Source organism: Lissotriton vulgaris, chromosome 9, assembly GCF_964263255.1.
Source record: "Lissotriton vulgaris chromosome 9, aLisVul1.2, whole genome shotgun sequence".
NCBI lineage: Eukaryota > Metazoa > Chordata > Amphibia > Caudata > Salamandridae > Lissotriton > Lissotriton vulgaris.
Window position 1 is genome coordinate 1,122,989,332 of NC_141697.1, and position 18,071 is coordinate 1,123,007,402.

General features: G+C 42.8%; 1 protein-coding gene across 2 annotated transcripts in view; it reads right to left on the reverse strand.

Annotated features, from left to right (window-relative positions):
* Nucleotides 1-18,071, reverse strand: part of CACNA2D3 (calcium voltage-gated channel auxiliary subunit alpha2delta 3) — a 2,559,454-nt gene that overhangs the window by 218,539 nt on the left and 2,322,844 nt on the right. For both annotated transcript variants that reach the window (XM_086939135.1, XM_086939136.1), the window contains exon 30: nucleotides 12,535-12,597. In XM_086939135.1, coding sequence (XP_086795261.1) covers nucleotides 12,535-12,597 — 63 coding nt within the window. The remainder of the gene's footprint in view (nucleotides 1-12,534; nucleotides 12,598-18,071) is intronic.

Consider the following 18,071-nt stretch of genomic DNA (forward strand, 5'->3'; position numbering starts at 1 on the left):
GTGATGCACCAGAAGGATGCAGGAGGCCATCAGCCCCAGAAGCCGCAGCGTCAACCTGACCGAAACCCGGGATAACGGCCTGAAGATCGGAATCAGGGCCTGTATATCCCGGACTCGCTGTTCGGGCGGGTAAACCCGAAACTGCGCCGAGTCGAGAACCGCTCCGATGAAAAGGAGCTTCTGAGAGGGGCACAGGTGTGACTTCGGCACATTGATGGAAAATACCAGCCTGTGCAGGAGATCCGCCGTAGTCTGGAGGTGGTTGACGACTGCCTGGGGCGAGCCCGTCTTCAACAACCAGTCGTCTAGGTAGGAGAAGACTGAAACCCCAAACCTGCACAGGTGAGCTGCGACCACCGCCATCACCTTCGTGAACACCCGTGGGGCGCTGGTAAGGCCGAAGGGGAGCACGGTAAACTGAAAGTGCTCGAGGCCTACCGTGAACCGCAGGTAACGCCGGTGGGCCGGCAGGACGGGGATGTGGAAATACGCATCCTGCAAGTCCAACGCTACCATCCAGTCTCCTGTGTCTAGGGCAGCCAAAACCTGAGCCAGTGTCAGCATTTTGAACTTCTCCTTCCGGAGGAAGCCGTTGACGTTCCTCAGGTCCAAGATAGGGCGTAGGCCCCCTTTGCCCTTTTTGGGTACCAGAAAGTAGTGGGAGTAGCAACCACGTCCTACTTCTGGCCCAGGAACGCGCTCGATGGCCCCCTTGGCCAAGAGGGCTGAAACTTCCTCCTGCAGGAGCCGCAAGTGATCCCCCGATACGCGGTGGTGTTGCGGTGGCATGGCTTGAGGGGTCGTCTCGAAGGGGAGGGAGTAGCCCCGTCGGACGATCTGCAGCACCCACCTGTCCGAAGTGACTGCGCGCCAGTGAGAGTGGTGATGGCGAACCCTGCCTCCCACTGGCGTCACATGGGCCGAAAAGCACGGACTAGGAGGGTTTAGAGGCGGATGCTGCGGGGGCAGGTGTGGACTGGTTCCGCCTGTTTCCCCGACCACCTCCACGGCGGTTTCCACGGCCGCCGCCGCGCTGGACGACAGTTTGCGGCGATTGGCTGGCGGCACGTGTGGGGGCGCCCCTTCCCTGGCCACGAAAGGGGCGAAAGGCACTCATTTGCTGGCGCGGGGCCGAGAGGCCAAAGGACTTGGCCGTAGCCCTGGAGTCCTTAAAGCGCTCAAGCGCGTGATCTGCCTTGTCGCCAAAGAGGCGACGGCCATCGAACGGCATGTCCATGAGTGTATTTTGGACGTCTGCCGAGAAGTTGGCGGATCTCAGCCAGGCGTGGCGTCGTATCGCCACCGTCGTAGCCATCGCTCTGCCCAGCGAGTCAGTAGTATCCAATCCGCACCTGATATTATACTTCGCTGCGTCCCGGCCCTCCAGTAGGGCTTGGGCGACTTTGGCCCGTACCTCCAACGGACACTCCGGCAGCACTTCCGCCACCGTTTCCCACAGAGAGTGGGTGTAACGGCCCAAGAGGCATGCGGTGTTGGAAGACCGCAGTCCCAAGCTAAGGGACGAGAACACCTTTTTGCCATAGGCCTCGTACCTCTTGGATTCCCGATCGGGAGGAGCCGTCGGGAAGGCGGTCTGGGAGTTAGAGGCCTGGATAACCAGACTCTCGGGGTGGGGTGGGTGGACAGGAAACATGGGTCGCCCGGGGCCGGGCGATGGCGTCTGGCCACGTTCCTATCTACAGGCGAACCTGTAGTGGGCCTGGACCAAGTGCCCATAAGAACGTCTGTCAAGGCCTCATTAAACGGCAGCAGAGGCTCCATGGAGCATGACTGCGGCTTAAGGACCTCAGTGAGGAGGTTAGTCTTCACGGCCGCGACGGGGAGCTCAAGGCCCAAGGCCTTAGCAGCCCTCATCAGCACCACACTATAAGTAGTGCCCTCCTCCGAAGCCACGGTAGGAGGAGAGACGAATCCAGTGTCTGGAGAGGTGTCCAGGCCACTGGCCTCCCCAAGGTCTCCTGTCCAGTCCATGGAAGACTGACATTCCCTTGTCAGAGGGTCCTCAGACCCCTCCCAATCCTCCTCGTCCCCCATCTCCTGGGATTCAGGGTCATAAGCAAATGAGGTGGGTTCATAGAATTGAAATTCTCCGCACGGCGTCGAGAGCGGCGTCGGTAGACGTCGTCCCGATGTCGGAACCTAGTGAGAGGAGGCATCGGGGCCGGCGCCGCCCGAGGACGACGCCAGAGGGGACACCATACGGACCGACCCCGGGGGGGTCGTAAGGTCCACCGTGGACGGTCCATCGCCCGACGAGAGTCCAGCGGCATCCTGCGGCGCCGGGCCCGAAGGCGCCGACGACGCCGGGCCGCTGCATCCTGCGGCGCCGGGCCCGCGGGCACCGGCGGCGTTGGGATCGTGGGGCCCTGCGGCACCGGCAGCGTCGAGGCCGAAGCACCCGACGGCGTCGAGGTCACAGCCCCCGACCCACTAGGGCCCCCAGATGGGTTCACTGAGCCTGAAGGCGCCGTGGAACCCGTCGGAGAAAAAAGGGACCTCATGGCCATGAGGAAACGCTCGATCAGCCCAGGGACCGGGGGGTATGGGGCCGGACGCGGCGCCCGCGACTCCCGAGGAGCCGCGTGGGCGGTGTCACCCGAACCCCCGGCCGCATCGTGCAAGCGTCGGGGGGAGTCGGAAAAGCGATGATGTCTCTTCGACTTCTTATGCTTCTTACCTGACGACTTGGACCCGGAGGAATGGCGCCGACTCCCGGAGCTGTGACGGCTCCGTCCCCGCGACCTGTCCCTCGACCTCCCGTGGGACCGGGACCGGGACCTCACACGGCGCAGGGCCGACTGGCGGATTTCGAGTCGCCTGCGGGACCGCTCCCGCCTGGCCTTCCTCGAAAGGGCCCGACAGTCGGGGCAGGCCTCGTCGTCATGGTCGACGCCCAAACACAGCAGGCACAGGCGGTGGGGATCCGTAACCGACATAGTACGGTCGCACTCCTCGCAATGCTTGAATCCGGGCATCCCTAACGGCACCGTCGGAGTCGTAAAGACTTCGAAAAGGATCAAAAGATCTCAAAAACTTAGTCAAAAATTGACTAGAGTACTGCTCTTTCCAGATCTGCGCTGGCTGGCGCTGAAAAAAGAAGAACTGACGTCAGCACGCGGGGGCGGCGTCTAAGTACTCCGACGACGTCATCACGGCGCACACGACGCCGACGACGGACGCGGAGCCGCAGACGACGCCTACCGACGCACAAGGGTACTGCTACGCAAAACTTTCCGGATCCAGTCTGACGCCTGGGGATATTCTAAGGTAAGGAATCTATCACTAACGTGTCTCTTTCAGATGTAGTGATTTTGGACAGAAATATGACGTCTCTCTTCTGGGAAGGGATAGCCAGTGCTCCTGAGGAAGGTAGGTATGATCTGCCAAATAGGCCATAATAGCAGCGAAATAGTTTATTAGTGCCACTTCAGAGACCCAGAATTTGTAGCCATGTTCTATAGTCAATGTGCTGTAAAGTTTGGTGCTTATTTTCAAGTTTTCTTCGCATGAGAATATTTAGTGGGGCTCCTTGTCTTTTCTGGCTTACTGAAACGTGAGACAGGAAATCCCCCTTCCCAATTATCAAAGTTTAGCAATTGCTGCTGTTTGGTGTTCATTTGTAAGGACATGTGGAGTGGCCCAAAATCTATGTTACTGAGGCTAGAGTAAATAAAGAAGAGTAAATAAAGAGAGCTGGCACCCTCATGGAGATTACAGCTGGACAGTAATAGTAAAGCACTGGATTCCTCCAGAGATAGTCACAATGAATAAGCACTTTAAGAGGTTATGTTTGTTGTTAAATACCTCTCATTCACGTTCAGCCCTCCTTACAGTAGTGGCTGGCATCTACTGTGACGGGGGCAGGGCACAGGTGCAGAAAATATTATTTCTAAAATAAACTCACCTGACGAGACATCCCCGCTCGGACCTTTTTTTTTACTGGAACCAGATGCAGGACCTCCCTTGCCCAATCCTGGTGCTGCTCACATGCATCATGTGCGGAGTGCCAGGATTGGTAGAAGCAGCCCCACTCAGCGCTCCACAGCGCCCTGGAGGCCTGCACTGTTTCTCAACCCAGCTGTCTTAGGACAGCTGGGTTGAGAGGTTTAAAATGAGCATGTGTGGCTGGCCGTCATAAGACGGCCGGCCAAAAAGACATGCGCACTTTAAACAGTGCACTACTAGCCCACCCTCCTCCCTGATGAGTGACATGCTTCTGTTACACAGCAGCAGCCCCGCCCAGAAGCTTGGCTCAGGACGAAAAATACATTGGTAATTTATTACCATTTTATCTTTCATCTTTGGGGTGATTATTTAGTCAGGCAACGCTCCTCCGCTCTAACGAAGGAGCCGCCCCTGCTTCCATACCCTATTATGGGTCAAAGGGGCCAGATGCCTTAGTGATATGTGAAATTGTTGATAAAATTACATAAGAAGCAGCCTGTGCCACAAAGTGTTTCATTCCATTTCCTTCATTGGAGTTGATAGTGTATCAGAAAAAAAGGATACCGCTGCAGGTAAACCATCCAGCGCTTTCTTGAGTAGTGCTCGTGGCAAATGTACCATGAGGGAAAGAAGAACATGATCTCGAAAAAAGGAAAATATAAATAATATAAAAAAATACTGCAGCTAGAACGTGATTGCACATCAGAGGTTTTGTGAATTTGAATGGTACAATCACACAAAGCGCTGTATTTGATATATAACATTTTAAATATACTCCACCATCCAGGAAAAAAGGTTTTTGTCAGAGAATGTATATATGCAAGGGGGAGATGCGCATAACTGTTTGAATTATACAGTTTTATAGCTGAAACTCCAATTAAAAGCCATGTTCCTATATTTTAGAAGTACATTGTTAACATACACAGTTCCTGCTCCGACTGATTTGTTGCGGTTTTATTCATGAGCATTGTGTGAAACAAGGTAAATGCAATTAAATAAGGCATCCTTAGTTCATGGCACGAATCTCATAACTGTCCCATTTTCCAACAATAAAAGCCCAATTTCCGATAAAGGGCTGCAATCCTAGGGTAAGAGTAGGAACGTCCTACGCGCCAAGCACTCCTCCACAGAGTTCTTTACAATCTCATTATTATTTTTTATTACACCACTTCATTGTACATTATTCTCTGGCTTCAAGTCCAGGAAAACGCATTTGAACTCTGCATAACTTTAGGTGCAATAAACAGGAGAGAGTACAAGGTATTATTCACATTTTCAAGTTGAACATATAATTCTTTTGCTGTTATCAATACCACGGTTTTCCTTCGGACACAGGAAGGAATATTTTTTTCATTTCAATCACTTTAGATCACTTTTTCGGATGCCACCGTCAAAAAACCAGGAGAGAATTCGCTTGGAGCTTAAGCTACAATATACATTTCTAGCCCAGAATATCTTTTTTCTGAGATACTGATTTAAACTAAGCCACGATGAGTATAGGATATATTTCGGTGCCTTATGGCTTGAATACGAAACACCTATCGACGAAGATACAACGCCCTGGGACATGGCCAGAACCAGGGACGGACTATGGCAGAAAATAGGCCCAGGCACCAAATTAAAAGTGCTCCCTTCAGCGAATCAGATTGCAAATCAAGGCAGTTTTAAACTTTTAAAAGCTAGCTATATAGATATTTTGTAAGGCATGGGAGACTGTATGCCTTTGTGCTTACTACAGGCAATGTTTGTGGTAATATCAGAGAACTAAGCAGTAAAAAAGAGCAGTCAGACCATAAAACAGGCCCACAAACAGCCCAAAAAATCCAATATACTGATCTGCTAGACCAGTCCTTTGGGTACTGCCAGATTGCCCTGTAGGCCAGCTCGACCCTGGTTTTAGACTCTTTGCTACAACAGCTTAAGATTCTGCTACCTTGGGACCAAGGCTTGTTGCATCCATATTTTAAAAGACTATTGAAATACACATTCTTTCCAACTCATTGCCAATTTAACTTTCTTCTGGAAAACGTCCCATCCAGTAGAGTGGTTCTACCAAGCTTCACACTACCCCAGGGCAACCGACAATTCAGTTTTATAAATACAAGACTTCCACTTTCGTTTTGGTCTTTTCGTTTTGCAGGAAAAGTCGCAATCATAGAAATACAAGAGGCAAAAGTATGTTTGACACTTCTGCAGTTAAGGCATGAGCTTGGCTCATGTCATACTCTTTGGCTCCATAATTGCAAAGACACCATCTGCTTACTTTTTAACCGCTCCGATGTCCATTTTTTGAGTGGTTTTGTGCAACTGATGAAGACAATAAAAGCTATTATGGACCAATTTCATGGTCTGAGCCAAACAACCAATGATCAGTGTATCAAAGAAAAAGACTCATTCTGGAATTGCACTAAACAAATTCTTTAACTTGATTTTAAGAGTTATTTTCATATTGATTTAGTTTTGAATAAGTCTAAATATTTATTTATGTATATACATTTTTTCATTCAATTACAACAACTGGCGGGTTCCTGAGTAAATGAACTCTGAATGTGTTAATTTTTATTTTTTACTTGATTTAGTCTCAGAGCACTCATTAAAATGGTGTTATGGAGGGGATAGAAAGTGGTCTCTTTTTTTTAAGGAATACAATTTGGATCAGAAATTCTCATGTCTCAAAGTGTAATCTTGGCATTATGCCATGGCTTAGATCATATGACTACGAAGAGCAGGGGGATGCAGGAACCCCTGTAGTGGTCAGAAACTCTCTCAGCAGCCTTCCCCTGATTTGTGATGAAAAAGTGTCAACCACACATGAGGATAACCTTTTTGGTATATTTTAATCACTGATAAACTGATATAGGCGAGGTATTTAAAAATGTGTCTTCATCAACTCACCTGGTAAATGATTCTGCCCTCTCTGACACATGTACATGATCATCACCATATTATAATTTACATGCACACAAAAGTCTTTCATTAATAGAATAGTTGTTCTAAAGTTCCGGAATTTCTCATAACCAGAAAAGAAATCTGGTAATCAACATCAATACCTTTATAAATACTCAGTAATCTGTTAGCCACTTTTTCCTAAGTGTCTAGATGTCTACACCAATTACAAAAGACGGCCATTACGGTAGTGGAATAATGCTCAACTGGACAGCAATACTTTGAATCCTAAACATAAAGTCATGTGGTGCTGCTGTCCTAACCTGTGTACAAGTAGAAATCATGCCAGCTATTTGGGCTCTTCATAAAGTTGATGAAATCAGCAACAGGAAATCAAAAAAGGCACAAGATGGCAGTTGTAGGCTAGGAATACAGGTAACTGCCTTAGTTCACATAAAGGAAGGAAAGTGGCAATATACAAATCAAAATACCCTCAATATCCTGGGCATCCACGCCAGACCTCCCTAGATCATACCCCTCAGAGTTGCATCCCACCGGTAAGGAATTATGAAGCAGCGCCACTTAAAAGCAGCTCATCGCTACTCTATCAATTACAAGCTCGCTTGAGGCAAAAATATATATGTATATATATATTATGTTTTATTATTTAAAGCATAAAGCACTTTGGGATTTTAATAGACTGCACTCATGGAGCTGCAGTTTAACTGTATGGACATTCCTTAATCGCATTGCAGTATTTCATATCGTGCTCAGCTATTTTATGTTTTCATTCTGCTTTTATCTGCTCCACCCTTTCTCAGCTGAGATGTAATGATTTTAGATAATTGAACATCAGGAAACTTTACTTTATTTGACTGGGCAGTAGAATCATAGCTTCTTACCTTATTGCATCTACAGTTGTGGAAACGTAAATCCTCTAATTCTTTAGTTTTCAAAGCACAAGTAAGCGCAAAAAGTAGTATGAATATTATTCTATTTAGCTGCTTTACCCAACATCGACGCTGCGGTGGTCAGCGAATGGCTGTCAGAATTGGAGGTGCATTGGCGGACATTTGAACAGCATTCTGACAACATCGTAATACAGCGGGTGGACCACTTAGTCGGCGGTGGTGAATCTGACTTCACTCTACTCTCACTCACTTCTAATCTCCCGACCTCAGGCTAAATATTGGTCTTGATGTGGAGAAAACTGTGCACAATGTGGACTATAATATCGGGATGGTTGGTTGCCCATCTCAAGAAATAACAATGCTAACTCGTCAAGTTGAACCCCAGAGTCACTAAGTCACCCCAAGTTCAACCCTTTAGTAGCTATGGCATAGAGCAGACAGGTTTAACTTAGCGCAATGTGTAAAGTAGATATGCATTAACAAAACATTAATAAAGTCAAAACACCAATCAATAAAAATACCAAACTGGCTGATGAACATAAAGTACATTTAATAAACAGCATGCAAACAAAACAACACAAATCCAATTAAGGGAACTGGAGTGATGTTTTTTTTTTAAATTGTAAATAAAAATTGTTTCAAAAAGCAAGAAGCACCCATAATAATCTATGGAAACGGTACATCAGGACCTAGGTGCAATTTCTGGCCAACCATGATGAAGCATGGGTTGAATACACAAAGTAGGTTTGTCCCTGTCATAGATTTAACTTCTGACTTAGCCTTTTTTTATGGAGCTTAAAATCCTTCAACGAGTCAAGTCTGAAGCTCTATCCAAGAAAGGTGCATCAAAAACAAACACAGTTGCACATGAAGGCTCTAGAGGTCTTAACAATCCTAAAATTTTCGAAACCCCAACCTTTCTGGGTTTCTGAAGCAACTCATCTAGGTCACGTTTAAGCCTATCAGGGCGTCTGGAACAGTATCTGGGGAAAGAACTCACTCCAGTAGAAGCCACCAGCAAAGCCCAGAACAGGCCCAGTTGGTAGTGATCAACTGGTCACTTCAGTATAAAGGCCTGTTGCAGCTTCTTGTATCCCTGTAACCACACAGGAGGTTAACCAATTAAACTTTCTTAGTCCTGGGTATAAGAGGATCCAGTTCTTCAGGACCCGTCTCAGGTTACAGCATGCATGGTCCAGTCATCTTCTAATCTTTCTCATGTCATGGAAAGTGTTCCTATGATGGTGCCTTGGGGTGCCATATTTATGATTGGTACCAGATAGTGGGTTGGGGTGACTCCTGGCTTCACCTAACCAGTTGTGTAAACTTTCCCAGGGGTAACCCTATCAACTTTTGCAACAGTTCTTTTTAGCCTAAGGCAAATAACCCCACTGTGCACCCTACTCCCAAAATGTATGATGGAAAAACCCTTTCTCCTTTAAGCAGAGCCAGTGCGCCCACCCAAAGGTGGGGCCATGCAAAGGAGTTGCCCCACCTCTGCGGCCATTAAAAACTGGCTCACGGGTAGCTCCCCTCCCTCTGGGTTTAGTGCCAGCTTGCTAGTGGAAAAAGGCTTGCTTTCTCAAGTTCTCACCTTGCATTTACTTTTGAGCTGGCAGGCCCCTTTATAAGTTAATGATGATCCTGGGTCCACCCTAACTGGTCTTCCTGCATGGGGAAGAAAAAAATCCCCGCAACCTGGCCGCTCGTTTGCTCTTGGAGCAGTTCTTACACCTTGTTAAGGTCACCTACCTGTATACCAGCTGTCAGTATACTAATGCTAATCAGCATATTGGAGGTTCAGACTGTATAATCTAACTTTACTATTCAATTGGATTTTTTACTAAATATGAAAAACAGTTTTTGCATTACTTTTGTAGCCATTTCCTGTCAAGAATTACAGATTAAAGTTTGTTATCTGTATTTTGGCATTTTCTGGGATATAGCTAGAGCCCTGCCAGTGAAAATAGTTTTTGTTGCCTAGTCACTGGAGGAACATGACTATTTTAGTTTCACAGATGTTCTACTTTAAAAAATCATGCACCCTACATTGTGTGGGAGCATATTAATATTTAAAAGCATGAAGTTCCCATCCGTCAAAAGCAGTTATTTTGACAGGTCTGTATTACAGGTGTTAGGCTGCATCAGTCATGCTACAAAGGGAAAGAACCATGTTTTCTGTGTCACTGCTGAGGATGCAGTGCAGCATTCCACAAGAGACATTTAACTGTCCATGAAATGGGTGAGTTTCTGCACCATATACTAGTACCTTATGGGAAAGGTAATCATACTAATTAAGATTAGGTCAATTTCGATGTGTTTAAAGTGGAAGCACAGGTACTTTACTCCTCTTCAGTAGGGTTTAAAGTGCACAGAGCTAAAAATAGGGTCTGTAAAAAAGTAAAAGATCTGGACTGACCATGCATAAAAGGTGGAATTGCTACAGGTGCCATCCTACAAATTGCTCTTATACACTACAGAGTGTTAACCTTCTCTTTGATAAATGATTGTTGATGGAAACCCTGAAGAGAGGCACACTCGTTCTACTCATGGCAGATGACCACTTTCATTGGACTGCCTTCTGTTTGATACTCTGAAAAAGCAACCCTCCTGGACTTTTCCATAATATTAGCCTGTGAACTCAGCAAGCAATTATGCCATATCTTAGGTTTTCCAACTGTCGTTATCTAGTATACATCTATGTTCTGTTGTTGTAAAAACTACAATTTAATTCAGTAATGTGACACTTTCCAACTGATTCCTCTGATATAGTCTACTGCTGAACAGTTGGCTGAAACATTTCCAATCACTGTTCTCCCTCTCTGCCACCTTAAATGACAATCCTGAATCATCCAACAGGACCTACATTTCAATAAGGTGTTTCCAATCACTATCAGAGCAATTAATAATATCCCATTCATAGTGATGTCCAGAAGTTAATTCCTAATATTTGGTCAGCCTCAAAACCCTTCAAATAAGAGACATATCCTACCACATGTGCCTCCATTCTCACAGGTGCTATTTTTGTAGCATGCATGTGCTTGATTTTGGGTTTAAGGTAGGGACCGTCTGAATTGTCTAGCATCTAAACTCCCTTAATAAGAGGCATTCTTGCAGAAGGTCACTTTAGAGAGTCAAGCCTAGCAAAGGAACAATATGTCCAAGAGTCAGCACCAACATATGAAAGAAGTAGGATAACTCTGTCGTTATTACATAGCCTTCAGTGCGGCAGTAGTTCACAACATGTAAACATTTTTAAATCAGCAAGGGCCTTCTCTTTTAAAAGCTTTTAAACAATCACATAAATTTAGTTAGAGAAGTTGGTCCCATTTTACAACTTCCTATGAACGTTTTTATTCAATTGCTTTTGGTAATGATGACAAAATGGGAGATAATATAGAAAGAAGAATGTTCAGTTAAATATCACTATGGGTAAACTAATTGCTGGATACAAAGTACTGTGAAGCACTTGTAATTGCAATTGTGGCATTTCTAGAGCACATTAAACCAGAAGGCATCAAAGCACAGCAATTGGCTCTCTAGGGGACTACACACAAAATATGATCCAGAGATTTGGCATGTGTTCTGGTTTCCAATGAAGGCATTCAGTCATCTTTCCATCTGCAGCGTATTCACCAGTTTTATGTTTAAGGAAACATTTTATTAGGACTATCACTTGCTGGTGGGATGTGTTCTATCTCACACTTAGTTAAATAAGCTCAACATATTGTTGGAGAGGTCTCTCTAACAGGAAGGAGTGCTTCATTAGTTGAATGTGTTTCTATTTGTCAGGATGTTAGGACTTAGAACATTGTTTGGGACGTTTGCAAGGAAACCAACTTCTTAAAATGCCTCATTATAAGTAAGAGAAGTGCATGGTTAAGGTCAGTCTTCTTTAATCAGGACGTGCTTCAGTGAAATTGTGCTATACCTTCTATAGGACAAATCTTACTTTTTCTGAGTGGTGAGTATATTCTACATTTATTGTATAGTCTCAGGTCCCATAAAAACACATTTAGGTGGGTTGTTTTGAATTGTTTCACACACTACACCGAGACCCAAGACGAAACTCAACTTTACACATCCGAACCAGAAAAATAAAACTCAATCTCAGTGTTCAAAAAATATTTCCTGCAACCGTATGGGCCCAGACTACACACACTCTAAAAATAAAATCAGGATGAAAACATGTGTGTTATTTAGAGGGATTAAAACATATATGCTACATAAAATATTTGCTGCCTCGGCTGTTCTGATGTCTTCCTTGATGTTATACTGCTTTATACAAAAATATACATTTAATTATGACAGATTGATGTAGCGTAGTGATTGCACCAGGGACACAATCTCATTTTGAACACCCAGGGTTGGCTACATTTTCAGGCACAAGAAAAGGGAGAATCTATTTACAACAATAATGCGTATAATACGTTTTCTACAAGCAAATTTTTAAAAGCGTATGTGGAATGCAGGATTGTATCCGTTTAGAGTACCTTTAAAATGAGAATGTAAGACTTTCTGAGTCATGATTTGAAGTAATCCAGCACCCTATTACTTCAGGTGAAAACTGAATGCGACTCAGAAATGTACATATGATTATGTTCATCAGATATATAGTTAATGTGTAAGTAAATAACTGATTAATGAAAGGCGTAAATGAAATAATAAACAAGCGGTAGCACGGATAATATCCAAAGCCAAACATATACTTCATATCGTGATTAAATGATAATTAAACCTGTTTCTTTCATTGTATATAGGTGTCTCCTACCTGTTTGTAATCTTCGGAAACCAAGATAAATCCGTTATTGTCTATGAGGTAGCAGTTGATATTCTGGGAAGAAAGTACGTTTAAAACGTTATTACGTTTACGAAAAAGTAGCACTTTATGCATTGCAGTCTGCAACAATTTTCATAGTAGGGACGTTTCACCAACGCTTTTTGATTCATTGGTTTTGATTTGATAACCTCAGGATTCTTACTGGATACTGATATCAGAAAAAAATATTAATCACCTTAATACTCATTGTTTACACTAGGCATGAGCTTATTTATTTTGCCCACAAGACAGACACAATAATGCAGAATTTGGTCACAGTTTCTATTTTCATGAATTTAAATTTGCTGACAGATCATTCAAAGCAAAGACATTTTCAAAAATACACATTCATTTCAGAGAAAATAGAAATAAATAAGTGACGAATTATCTGTTTGATACTTAGTCTAACTGAAAGATTACAAAATTTAATATTTGTTGCTAAAAATTTTTATTGTTTCCTGAAGCAAAAATTAATATTTGTGAACTCCGTGTTTCAAGCGGTAAATTTCCTTCAAAGAACAGTTGGACCACCCTTAGTTGATGTCATGACATTCACATGGTATCTGTCAATTGCAGCATGATATGCCAATGACGCCAGCCTTAAATGACATATGAAATACAATTGATTCAAGGTGCACATTGGAGATTTATTATACACATTAGAAATAAGACTGGCAGTGTGACTATATTAATTTTGCGTGCCATATGTTTCAACTCGGCTACACAGAACTTTATGTCTATAAACAATATTTAGTGCGTTATGTAATTTTTAAAAATTCAGCAAAGAATACAGTGGTAGTTTAGAAATGTATAATTTACTCAAATTCTCTGATTAGCATTTGGAGAAAACACAATATTTTAATATTTTTTGAAAGCACAGTAACTTTATGTACCTCTGTAAGTCATAAATGTGAGAAAGACATTGTTTATGTCCTTGATACCCCACGGGTCACATAAATCCTTTCTCATTTGTCTAACTGATTCAGAGAATGAGCTGTGGTTTCGTTGGTTTGTGCAAAGTCAGACGATTCTCTGCTTCACTTCGAGATTAAGTCAATGGTTTGTCACTGGCCACGACGTAGCCGGTTGTAATGGCGGTTACCTTAAAGTTGCCACAAATGAGTGCCAACTATTCCAGTGCTTCCCAAACGTTTTAGAACCATGACCCATTTTTTATAATGACAGACTTTCGTGACCCACCTACCTTTTAAATGATATGAGGTGGAAAGATTTTTGAAGGTAACTAAAGCATGGTGTTGTAGCATATTATCTATCATTTATAGACAGTACATTTTCTATTGAAAAGGTTACTAAATTTGACATATAGTTTTGTTGATAAAATACATGTATTTACATATGCGTGTGTGTTGCAAAAAACAACATCCTATAGCTGTTCCTTTCACACTCCCTGTATTCTTCCAAGATTGGCAAATCATTCGCTTTAAAAACTCCACTCACTTTGCAGTCAGGAAAATAAAAGTAAACACCAATTCTCATGTTAAAAGAATAAGCAGCAAGAATGCACAGCCTGACATTTTACATCTGTCTTTGTAGCACCAGCAAATGTGCCAAAGGTAAACACAGAAATTAACAACATCTGTATTACTCAGTCTTCCCAACCAAAAATCAGGCCCTGGCCTACCAGTGGTACGTGTCTCACAGTTTAGGAAATGCTGGACTATTCATTTTTTACTTACAGGTCATAGCATTAAAAATGGGCATTGATTTTAGTCCAACTTTAAGGAAAAAAGTTGCATGTAATAGTTATAGTTAAAGGTGCATTATAAATATTGCATCAATACAAAAGGCATATTTGTCTATATTTTAACAATTTGTGGGTAGCATTACACATGCAGTCATCGGGCATCATACTGTGTAATTTGATATATTGACCACATTGACCAATAGCAAACAGACCAGCCCAGGCACCCTTTCAGAAAGAGCAGACTTCACCTATCAAAACTTATTGAAGATAACTCCTTACTTTCTGACTCAAAAGGAAGGAAGGAGTACTGAATAAGCCTTAATCTTCATCAGTGTTGACCTTAAAACACAGTAGACCAGAATGAGGATGCTGAAGTACTTTTATTTTACCTTTCAACTGCTTTCAATCTCATCTTACCTGCACAAATGAAAAAATGTGATCCCCACTCCTCCATTCTCATCAAAACCCTACAGCATTAAAGCAGGAGTCCCTCTTAGCTCTATCATATCAGCCATTCTTTTCAACATCTACATGAAATAACGAATCAATGTTTTTGAGTTTATCTGCTAAAACTAAGCAGATGATACACATGCACTTATTACACTGGAATGTCTCAAGGACATTGGAAATTCAAAAGTCCTCACTTGCCTCCAAGCCTTTGATGTAGACATGAATGTCATGGAGCTACCTCATACTGAACACCTCCTATGGCAAGAAAAAACTTATGACCCTCTCTGCACTTAGCCTGATGATCTAGTACCACCACCAACAATATCCAAGCAGGTAGGAAACCTTGGAATTACCATGGACTCTAAGGTGTCCATGAATGCTCAAGTGGATAAGCTATAAAGATCAATGTTTCCTACTATGAAATCACTTCAACACATCCTCCCACACACAGGATTTGCCCAAAAGGTCAAAGCAGCAACATCTCTTGTCCTATCAAAACTAGATTAAGCTAATGGGCTCTAACAAAGCTCAACTAATATGATATTAAAGAGAATTCAGAAATCTGCTGCCAGACTACTCCTACATATAAAGTCAGAAGTAGGGGTGCGCAATAAATTCAGCTCTGCCAGTGGAGTTCTCAGAGTTTTGGAGATCCTGCGTTACACTTGTAAGAAGGAGTTCCAGCCAAAGTCCTCCAACTGCTGCGTGCTGGAGTTTTTTCTCATGTGCTGCTAAGTAACAGTAGGTTGGTGAGCATGATGAGGAATTGGCATCCCCTAGTGTCATCTTTGGGCACTACAAGGGCACCCAGTTCGATTTTCTCAATGAAGGTGATTGCGACCGTTCAAAGTGAGAAAGCTACCACTTGGATAGAAAATCTACTTGAACAGCAGGAAGAAGTAGCTCCCTCTGGTGCACTGTGTGGTGCAATTTGTGTTGATTTTGCAATGCGAAACAAGCTTCTGGCGCAAAAAATCAGCCTGAACATCACAACATACCAATTTCAGCCTGCTTGAGGAACTTTGTTCAGGTGGCAGTGCTTCCTAGTTTGATCGTTCGAGCCTCTCGAGAGACCACACTTTTTATAATGGACTTTGCATTTACACTGAATATATCCTGATGTAGTATGTATAATTTATATACACCAGAACAGTGTGGTTAGTTAAATGAAATGCTATCCATTATATAATTGTGGGGAAAAATAAAGCACTTGAATATATGAAAAAAACACATGTTCTGTCTGCATGAGACAAACATTGGTGAATAGCACACATTGATACTCATTTATTTACTTTAGTCAATTTATTAATAATAATAGAGTTCAATTACTTCTTTTTTATGATCCTGTGAGAGTCTCACGAGATCACAAATGTTTTCAGAGGAATAATTGACACTTTCTTTTATTACAATACTTATGCCTGATGGTTCCCATTAGTATGGTGTGGGGAGAAAGTAGACTCTCAAATGAGACCTTTTCACATTATAACAACAGTGCACAGTGGGGTGAAAGGAGACACAGGCTCAGCAGTATGCATAGTAGGGTGGGGAATGTATACACCTCACATGTAAGGCCTTACTATAACAAGTACTGACCTCTCCACAAAACCTCTCCCCAGAGAAATAACCATATATATATATATATATCTACGTGAGTCGTGGGGGAAGAAGCAGAAGTAAAATATATATATATATATATATATATATATAAATATATATATATATATATATATATTCACTGAAAAAAACATAGGTTTCACACCAGTTATAGTTATCTGGAAATTTTACTCGCATAAAACCATTGAAATTCCCACGTTATGGTTAGTTGGACTCACTATAACTTGCGCGTGCAATGCACTGCTGATGACGTCACATATTACATCACTCATGACATGGTCAGTGATGTTATCACTGATGACACCATCCAGTGAATGTGTGTCTTTCTGAAAAATAAATATTAGTGAGTAATGTTTAAATATTTAAATATATGTATCAGTGTTTCACTTTGTTTATAAATGGCTGCATGGGTTGGTGAGTAACTACATGTGTATGTATATGAGTTATTAGATTTTTTTTAGTATCAGTATGAGTGTCTGTATTGTTTAGTGTGGGTATTACTTACAACATTGATGCATGAGTGACTGACTCTCTGTTTGTATGTATTTTGAAGACTGCATATGTGCAGGACTGTATGGTTGAATAGTGTGTATATGTGTATGTTAGTGAGTGAATGACTGTCTCACTAGTGTCTTTATCAGTAACTACAAATGTTTTAATCTAGAATATGTGAATATTGATGCATATAAGTGAGTATATGTGAGAGTAAGAGATTGTAAGAGTTCCTGTTTAAATAAGTATATGTTTCTATAAGTGATTGTTTAAGAGAATAAATATGTGTACATTTCCAAAGAAGTAAGGTGGTAGTGTGTGTACAGCTCTATATGCAAATAAATGGATGTTCAATAGTTTAGTTGCATGTGTGAGTAAATTATGGATGACTGTCAGTGTGTAACAGGATGTATAGGTGTATCACTACATATGATGAGTGAGTATACGTATGAGTGATTATATAGAACTGTTGGTGAATGAGTGGATGTGTATAAAGATGGCGGAATTACTGAATTGGTTGTTGTAACTGATATGGGTATGTCCATTTTTTTGTAAATTTAAGTTTCTATTTTTGAATATGTGTTTCAAGAGTTACATTACAGTGAAAGGAGGTCTGTCACTCTGTCACAAGGATGGTGTCATCAGTGATGTCATGAGTGATGTCACTGACCATGTCATGAGTGATGTAATATGTGACGTCATCAGCAGTGCATTGCACGCGCAAGTTATAGTGAGTCCAACTAACTATAACGTGGGAATTTCAATGGTTTTATGCGAGTAAAATTTCCAGATAACTATAACTGGTGTGAAACCTATGGTTTTTTCAGTGAATTTCAATGGTTTTTTAATTGCAAATCTCTATAGGTATGAAAAATAATATTTTTTATAACGAAATTTATATTGTATAATTATGTAATAATATTTTTTATATTTTTACTTTTTTTTTTGTGGCCCCGGAGCGCTCTTGGGGCGCGTACCGGGGTGCGCCCCGGTCAGCGCAATTTTGCCGCGAGCCCCGGGGCGCGTACCGGGGAGCGTCCCGTTAGTGCTATTGCCGCAAACGAAAACAACATCGTGACGTTTCGCGCAGTCGCGTGCTGCATCATATGACGAACTGCGTAAGCGCACCCGGAAGCACGCGATCGCATACGATCACGCAACGGGGCGCGTAGCGTAAGCGCGTCAGGTCATGTGATCTCAAAATAACACTTTTCAGTGGTGCAGATCA